Here is a 9,714-nt window from a genome sequence, read left to right as displayed (position 1 = left end):
ATATTAAAATTTTTCATTTAATTATTAGAACTTTTCACAAAAGATAAAAAATAATTAAGAATTTTTTTTTATTTAAGTAATCTCAAACAAAAAATAATATTATAATTTTATAATATGTTTATTTAAGTTTTTTTTTCTCATTTTTTAAAACTCAATAAATTTTCATAATACAAACTATTTTATTATTATTATTCATAAATTTCTTATCTCATCTTTTTCTGCAAAGATATATGGATTAATTTGAATCAGATATCATGTCTTCGTTAAAATAGACAACACAAACTAAAACCTTGTTTTGTTACGTAGTTCACATTAGAAGAGATGAGATATTTTGATTAGTAATGAGATTTTTTAATTAATATGAGATGAAATAATTTTTAAAAAATAATATGTATTTAGATAGTGAGATGAGATGGTTTTATAAAAAGTGTATATAGATAGTGATATGAGATAAAATGGTTTTAACTTTTTAGAAATTTAAAAAAGTGGTGGATCCCACCAATTATTGAGAAGTATTTGATTATTTGATAGAAAGTATTATAAATATATTAAAAATAAGGAATATCTATTATTAATTTAAAAATCTATAAATATTTTGACTTTCTCAAAATATATTTTTTATAATTGCCGTAATGATTTCAATATTCCCAAATACAAACGCATTTTTTTTTTTTGTTAAACTAAATTATTCTAATTATGATCTATTTAGTGTACTATATTTTAAGAAATTCGAAATATGTTTTTCTAATTATATATTACAATAAAATAAAATAATTCTAATAAAAAATTATATATATATATTAAAAATGTGATAGTTATTTTTTTTTCCCAATTTTTAGTTTCAAATTTTCTAATAAAATCTCAAACTTCCAGCCATCTTCAATTGTTAGGTGCAAGTATTGTCGTGCTCATTATTGGGATGTGAGGTACAGGAGAATAGTCTTGTGCCAAATGGGCACTGGAAATCAATTGTTACATCAATAATACATGGCGTACAGAATGCAAAGATGAGTTAAAACATGGTTGAATAGGCATTAGGATATGCAGATAAAATAAGTCGTACAACTGATATGGGACTGTTAAAGCCTTATTTGTGTATCCGGGCCTTAGGGTGTGTTTGGTTATTAACATCCAAATATAGCTTTACAATTTCTCGCAATACAAAAGTTAAAAAGTTTTTCTATAATTGAAAAGTTTTCACCTTTTAGCCAATCTTGGACATTATATTAATATATAAGGGTGAATATAAGTAAGTATTCATGGGTAATTAAGAGTAATCTATTCTTTTCCTAATCTATTAAAATATTTTTTCTATTTTTCTTTTTTTGTACTCTCTTAAAATATTATTTATTTATCTCTCTCTAATAATTATATTTTTAAAACTTTATTTTTTTAACTGTTTAATTTCCAAAAATTCATCTATAACAAATGGTCATATTTTAAAATACTTTTTTATTTTCAATGATCATATTCCAAATTCATCTCTTACTAGCCTTCATAATTTAAAAACTTTTCTCTCAAACAGTCAAACTTTTAAAAATGTTATTTTATTTTTGTATAAATAAGACTAGTTCTTCTCCCATAAAATAATATATGTATTATTTGAGCTGTGAAAATGTGTGTTTGTTAATAAAAGTTAGTTAAACGCTTAGTAAAATTGATTTTATTTAATATTATTAAAAGATATAAAATATAATTTGTCTCACACTAACAAAAATAAGAAAAACTTATTTTTTTGGATATTATTTCTTGTTTTGAAGAAAGAGCAAGAATAAAATATATCCAAATATATATTTTTAAATGTAGCAAACTTTTTACAACTTCTTTTTTTAATTAAGTCTCCTCTCTTTTTCTGTCCCTGAGAGAATAGAGGTGGAATTATTCTTCAGTTGCCGAAGTAGTCTAGTAGAGAAGGGAGAGTTTTGGTAGAGTTTTCAAGTGAAGGTGCAGTCGGAGGAGAGAAGAATGGAGAGATTACAGGATTTATGGAGAAATCTAAAACTCAATGAAGAAGAGGACACTACTATTGAATTAGAGGGGGAGAAAACTATAGAAGTAGAACACAAAGAAGAAAGATGTTTGATAGAGAAGATATGGACTGATAGAGTGATTGGCAAGCTCACTGTGGAGTCAACGATGGCCAAGACTTGGAGGTTGAGCAAGCCTGCCATTTTTCAAGAGGTTGGGGAAAGTATTTATGTTATTATGTTTGCTACCCACGCAGATAAAAGTTGAGTGATGAAGGAAAGGCCTTGGTTGTTTGAACACCATTTATTTGTGATTAACTAATTTGATGAACTGACTCGACCTAATATGATGAATTTTGATAAGGCTGCACTTTGGGTGCAATTCCATAATTTACCATTGATAGGCATGAATAAAGAATGTGGAGGAAAAATGGGCAGGTCAATGGGGGTTGTGGAGGATGTGGAGGTTGAGGGTGATGATGTGGGGATAGGGCAATTTTCTGAGAGTGAGGATTTTATTAGATTTATGTAAACCTTTATCAAGGGGAAGAACAATTATGTTGCATGGATTGAAATATTGGATCCCATTGCAGTATGAGAAGCTTCCACGTTTTTGTTTAAGTGTGGAAGGATTTTACATGAAGGGGAAGTCTATCCTGAAGCAGCTCAAATTTTGAATGAACACAATCAATTTGGCACTTGGCTATGTGTGACTTCTAATGGAAGAACAATGCGTAAACAATAGAAGGGAGACACTACCATGACAGAGAAACAACTCAAAAGAGTGATTGGGAAAGACAGCATGATGGATACTGGTGTTTCTTCAGTGAGGAGTTCAAATTCTTGGTCAACTACTGGAAATGGAATCTACAAAAATTCAGGAGGAGTTTAAGGAGTAACATATGGGATTGATGGTGAAGCCGAGAAGAATGTTATGGAAAGTGAGGGTGAAGGAAAGAATCAAGGGGAGCATGATTTGAGTGTAATAGTTATGTTGCCAAATGAGGATGACATGAGGATTATGAGATTTATGGCAGGTGTAGATGTTACTAATAAGGAATCAGTTACGAATATGGAAGGTGGTTGTGAGGAGCTGGGTCAACAACAGACACCTAGTGGGCCTGCTCTATGTGATCCAAGCCTTATAAGCAGTTTACAGGTCCATCAATCCACCTTAGACCTCATGCATGGAAACCCCAAACCATGTACTTGGAAGAAACAAGCTTGAATATCAGGTACACCATCTAAGCCTGTTCTAGTTTTAAGTAGTAAGAAAAAACAGGTAGTTGACAGAGGTTGTGGGGTTACTAGAAACCATTCTTTGACAAAACAAAAACTCAATAACTCTAATCATGTAGACTCGAGTGTAGGGGAAGGCAAAGTAAGAAAATCACCAATGAAGAAATCGATAGTGGTTGTGCAACAATACTATTGGGAGCCATGATCCTTCTAAGTTGGAATTCCCGTGAGCTGGTAACTCACAGGGAATTCGTGTCCTTCATGACCTGGTCAGAAGGGAAGCTCTCGAGGTCTTGTTTCTGCAATAAACAAGGCTGATTGATAAGGCAATCGTAGAAGTGGGGGACTTGCATTATTTTGGAAAGAGGGAGTACAGCTTACAATTATAAATTACTTGAAATCACACATTCATGCTCAGATAAAAGTTGATGATGGGGCTATTGACCCTTGCTTCTTTACAGGTGTTTATGGACACCCTGATGCTTCTAAACGAAATGAGACATGGGACCTTATTAGATCATTAAAGGTGTACAAGAACTGAGCATGGTTATTAATGGGTGATTTTAATGAGATTCTGGAAAACAATGAGAAATGGGGCGACAATCAAGGCCAGCAGACAAATGCTAGCTTTTAGAGCTGTTTTGGATGATTGTGCTTTAAAAGATCTAGGCTACACATGGCACGAATTTACTTGGTGTAATAATAGGGGACTCAATCACTGTATTAATGAGAGACTTGATAGGAGCCTTGCAAATTTGAAGTGGTGCTCTTTATATCCATTGGCTCGTGTGAAAAGCATGGTACTGTTGCCTACTCAGACCATATGCCCATCATGCTGAATATGAGTTCTAAGCAGCACCGGAGGAGAGGTCAGAAACCATACAGGTTTGAGCCTATGTGGGTGGAAGCCCTAGATTGCAAAAGGGTTATTGAGGAGGCTTGGAAGGGGATTTCAGGTAGGACTAAGATGAATACTGTTATAAGGAAAATTGAGAAATGTAGGGAAAAATTGACAGTTTGGAACAAGCATCATTTTGGACATGTAAGGAAGGAAATTGAGCAGGCTAGAGCAAGGCTGCAATTACTACAAAGTAAGCCTTCTTTTTGTCAAAATAGATCAAATCATAAAGATGTAAAAGCAAATATGTAGAAATGGCTTGAGAGGAAGGAGATTATGTGGAGACAAAGGTCTAAAGCCCTATGGCTGAAGGAAGGGGACACTAGTGCTAGATTTTTTTTTTTTTTTGTTGGCTTAGAGAAGAAAATGGTGTATGGTTGATGAATGAGGATATGGATAAGCTTATTCTTGAGTATTTTAGTACTCTTTTTAAAGCATAAGCAGAAAGTGATTAGATGGAATTTTTGGAGGGGTTGCGCCGAAGAGTGGACATTGAAATGAATGAGAAACTACTGAAGGTGTTTAGTGAAGATGAAGTTATTTTGGCTCTTAAACAAATGATCCCATCTAAGGCACTTGGGTCTAATGAAATGGTTCCAACTTTCTTTCAAAAATTCTAGCATGTAGTTGGTAAAGAAGTGATAGGTGCTGCGTTGATGGCTCTCGATAGTGGTAAGTTTTCCAATGAATTAAATCACACTTACATTAATATGATTCCTAAAAAGAAGCAGCCTGAGTTTATATCTGATTTCAAACCTATAAGCATCTACAATGTGATTTACAAGTTGATATCCAAAATTCTGGCTAATAGACTTAAAAATGTTTTGCCAAACCTCATCTCTAATTCACAAAGTGCTTTTGTACCTAGAAGGCTAATTACAAACAACATTCTAGTGGCTTATGAGCTTGTGCATTTCCTTAGACAGAAAATAATTGGCAAGAATGGTTTCGTGTCCTTAAAGCTTGATATAAGCAAGGCATATGATAGGGTGGAATGGGGGTTCTTAGAGGCAGTGATGAGAATGATGGACTTTGATGATAAATGGATTAATTTAATTATGTTATGTGTGAGATCAATGTCTTTTTCAATTCTGGTGAATGAAGAGTCAAAGTTTCCAATTCATCCTACTCGAGGTCTGAAGCAATGGGATCCTATCTCCCCTTACTTATTCATTTTATGTATTGAAGGATTAATCTCATTATTGAAGTAGACAAGAGAGTATAAACATTTCTAAAAGTCTCCTCTCAGGTGAGCTCCCGAGAAAAACCAGAGGTGGAGTTTTTTCAGTTTTCAGTTCTTTAATTAGAAATATGCTAAAGTCTCGTCATGCATGGGAGACAGAGTCTCAGAGCTGAAGACCTAGAGGATCAATGGAGGAAGCTAAAGTTAACAGAAAAGGAGGAGCTGGTGCTGGATGTGGAGGGCAGTGGGAATGAAGACATATGTCGGAAAGGAGAAAAGAGTCTGATTGGGAGGGTTTGCTCTGACCGAGTGGTAGGGAAGGATTTGATAAGCAATACTATGGCAAAGATATGGAGGATTAGCAAGAAGGCCTCCTTCCAAGAAGTCGACAAAAATACCTATGCTATTACCTTCTGAACACATGCGGATTTACACAGAATACTGGAAGGTAAACCATGGTTTTTTGACAATGCTTTGTTTCTTCTTATGCCCTACGACGGAGTTATGAAACCTAGGAAAATTGATTTCGACAATAAAGCTTTCTGGATGCAAGTCCATAATCTACCTTTGGGCTGCATGTCGGAGGAATGAGGCAATCAAATAGGAAATTCGGTGGGAAAGGTCGTAGAAGTTGACGTTGAGGAGGATGGCACTAGATGGGGCAAGTGTTTACTGGTTAAGGTGGAGTTACAACTTAGAAAGTTGATTGCCAGGGGCCATTTCATAAATGTGCAGGGCACTAAACATTGGGTTCACTTCCGGTATGAAATGTTACCAAGGATTTGCTTCCATTGTGGTTGGATCCTTCATGAAGAACAGGGGTGTCAAGCAAATCAAGGAGTCCATAGAGAAGATGACCTTGATGGTAAGTCATAGTTCGGACCTTGGCTTTGGGCTGAGGGTGCTACTAGACGTTGGTCTAGTCAGTCGCGATACCTAAGTGGAGGCGGGGCAAAGGAAAAAAGGAGAAGTGGCGGCTAGGGAAGGGAGGAAACACCCAAGGGAAGCGTTGCAAAAGGGTGGCCGGTAGAGGGTTTGGACAAAGGACAGGCAAGCTCCTTTCTCCCTCAAGCACAGAAACCTACGGAAACTATTAGGGGTGACAATGTAGATACTAGCTGTCAAGGTCAGAAGGTGGCAAATCTTGAGGAAGGTAGAGATGGGATGGAAGTTGATCTTCCCCATACCCTGAGGGGAAAAGACCTGTCAAATGCTGGGTGGGACATTTTGAGGCAGGAAGATGAAAGGGAAACCGAAGTGAACTCTGGGCCAGGAAAATAGACTAGGCTCTATGGTACACTGGGCCGTCCTCTTAAACAAAATGGGCCCAGCCCTTATACAGTTGCTAGCTCAGTTGAAAATGGAGTAGAGGAAGTACCGAATTATGCTCAAAGCCAGTTAATGCAGAAAGAAGTACGTAGATGGAAACGTCAGGCCAGGGTGTAGAAATGCTCAACAATCTCTTCCATCTCCACAAGATCTCAAGATGCAAAACGTGGTATAGAGGTAAGTACCATTAACTCTATTTCTCAAAAGAAATCCAAAAAACCTACTGTGGTGGGCTCTTTGTAGCTTAACTATGAACAATCGGAGAACGTGGTGGCTGCAAGTCAGGCCCACCAGAAGAAATGGAGATCCTAAGTTGGAACTGTTGGGGGCTTGGGAACCCCCGAACACTTCAAACCCTTCGCATGTTTGTGAAGGAGAAGCTGCTTGACGTGGTTTTCCTTATGGAAACCAAACTTCCATATGCTAGAGTCAATTGTATTGCAAAAACTTTAAACTTTGAGGGTTGTTGTGTAAGTGAGGTGGTTGGTAGAAGTGGAGGTCTTATCCTTTTATGGAAACAGAAAGATATGCTTGAGTTGGTAAACTTCTCAAAACATCACTTTAATGTATTGGTAAATGATGCCCAGTGCAACTTTAAATGGCTGCTGACTTGCTTCTATGGGCACCTGAACACAAACTTAAGAAAACAGACTTGGAGTTTGCTTTCATCTTTCAAGCCTGGTGACATGGGTTGGGGAGTGATAGGTGATTTTAATGAGATCTTGTTTAATGATGAAAAGGTGGGGAAAAAACCCAGAAATGAAAATCTCATGAGCATGTTCAGGAACCTTTTAGAAGAGGGAAACTTGCTTGATCTAGGGTGGAAAAGAAATAAGTTCACATGGTGCAACCATCATGAAGATGAGTCTTTTACCAATGAAAGACTTGATAGAGTTATAGCTAACCCAAGATGGAAATCAAACTACTCAGAGGCTTTAGTGGAAACACTTCCAGCTATCTGTTCTGATCACAACCCAATATTACTTTTCTGTAGTTTTGAGAGGTGCTTCGCATACAAATATCACCCTTATTTTAAATATGAGGCCAATTGGATCAATGAGGAAGGATGCAGTGAGATAGTATCTGAAGCTTGGCAAGGCAGCAATGAAGGAGAGACTGGTTTGAGAAGGGTTTTAAACAAGCTAGACAGAATAAGGAAGGGGCTTCAAAAATGGAGCAGACATATGGTTAGGGATAGAAACAGAGCCATAAAGAAAAGACTCAGCTGTTAAGTGATTTGCAAAGTTGAGAAGGCCCCAGGACTATAAAAGAACAAAAAACTTTATAGCAAGAAATTGACTTTCTATTGGAACAAGAAGACATAAGGTGAAGGCAAAGGGCAAAGAGACATTGGCCAATTGGTGGAGACAAAAACACAAAATTCTATCATGCCTGTGTAAATCAGAGAAGAAAAAAGAATACCATCACTAGAATACTAGATATGGAAGGAACAAAAATGAGTGAAAAAGAAGATATAGCAGCAGGGTTCAAGAGCCACTTCATAGCAATCTACAAGTTGACTTAACCTAGTTCAACATGTATTGAGCAAAGCCTTCAGGGCTTGGAACCAAGGCGTACAGTTGAAATGAAACATGGTTGGATAGGGATTTTACTGAAAGGGAAGTGGAGGTGGCTCTCAAACAAATGTCCCCCTTCAAGTCTCCAGGCCCTGACGGCTTTAGTGCAGGCTTTTTCCAAGAACATTGGGGAGTAGTTGGCCCTGGGATCTCACAAGTATTACTGGACTATTTTAAATCAGGATTTTTACCAAGGGATTTAAACCACACAGACCTGGCTTTAATTCCTAAGGTTAGCTCCCCTATTTCAGTACAAGATTTCAGACCTATCTCTCTTTGCAATGTGGTCTATAATCTCATCTCAAAGGCATTGGCAAATAGAATGAAAGGCATATTGGATAAGGTGATCTCGTGGAACCAAAGTGCTTTCATCCCTAAAAGGTTGTTAACCGATAACATAATGGTGGCTTATGAGGTCCTTCATACAATGCAGAATAAACAAAAAGGAAAAGAAGGTTCCATGGAAATCAAGTTAGACATGTCTAAAGCCTATGATAGGGTTGAATGGGATTTTCTAGAGGCTGTGTTATTAAGACTGGGTTTTGGACAAAGATGATAGAATTATTGATGAAATGTGTTAAGTCTGTATCATATTCTGTTATTATTAATAGAACCCTAGGAGAGACCATTATTCCCTCAAGAGGACTAAGACAAGGTGATCCCTTGTCACCTCATCTATTCTTAATATGTGTTAAAGGACTCAGTGCCTTACTACATCAAGCTGAAATGAGAGGGTTGATTAAGGGAGTGGTTGTAACAAGGGGGGAACAAGAATCAACCATCTCCTTTTTGCATATGGCTGTGTTATCTTCTGTAGAGCTAAGTTAGTGGAGTGGTACATAATTCATGACATCTTGGTACAATATGAGTAAGCTTCAGGTCAAACCTTAAACAAAGAAAAAACTAGTGTCTTTTTCAGCTCCAACACAAGAGGAGAAACAAGGGATTTCATTTTACAACAGGTTAATGGCTTGAGGTGCAATGACTATAACAAATATCTGGGCCCCCCTACAGTCGTTGGAAGATCAAAGTATAACTCTTTTAGGAGTTTGAAGGAAAAGATATGGAAGAGAATTAATAGTTGGAAAACAAAATTCCTATCTACAGTAGGAAAGGAAGTTCTGATAAAAAGTGTCTTACAGGCTATTCCAGCATATGCCATGAGTGTTTTTAAGTTACCAATTCTACTGTTAAAAGAGATTGAAACTTTATTGGCTAGATTCTGGTGGAGCCATAAAAGAGAAGGGAGAGGTATTCACTAGAAAAATTGGAAGTATTTGGGTTCAATCAAAAATCAAAGGGGCCTAGGCTTCAGGGATCTCAGTTACTTCAATAAAACACTCCTAGCTAAACAATTGTCGCATCTTAGGTATCAAAGCTTCATAAAAAAAACTAATAATGCGCCAATTCTCGTAACCATGGTGTGGACAAGCATTTAAGAGATCTTTGAATCTTTCCCAACTTTGATAAAAAGTTTCATTTTCCTTTTGAGAAAAATTCATAATTTGTCTTTTTAAAGCA

General features: G+C 36.5%; 1 protein-coding gene and 1 non-coding gene across 2 annotated transcripts; both read left to right on the top strand.

Moving 5' to 3' along the window:
• Nucleotides 1-6,915: 6,915 nt before the first annotated feature.
• On the top strand, nt 6,916-7,848 carry LOC122282291. The gene has a single exon (XM_043094249.1). It carries the CDS (start codon nt 6,916-6,918, stop codon nt 7,846-7,848), a length of 933 nt encoding a protein of 310 aa, XP_042950183.1.
• Nucleotides 7,849-9,606: 1,758 nt separating this feature from the next.
• LOC122283591 lies at nt 9,607-9,714 on the top strand. Its single transcript, XR_006230989.1, has one exon. It is a non-coding gene; the product is annotated as a small nucleolar RNA R71 (small nucleolar RNA).

Source organism: Carya illinoinensis, chromosome 11 (genome assembly GCF_018687715.1).
Source record: "Carya illinoinensis cultivar Pawnee chromosome 11, C.illinoinensisPawnee_v1, whole genome shotgun sequence".
Classification (NCBI taxonomy): domain Eukaryota; kingdom Viridiplantae; phylum Streptophyta; class Magnoliopsida; order Fagales; family Juglandaceae; genus Carya; species Carya illinoinensis.
The sequence above is the reverse complement of the archived record's forward strand: the minus strand, read 5'-3'. Positions and strand labels throughout refer to the sequence as shown.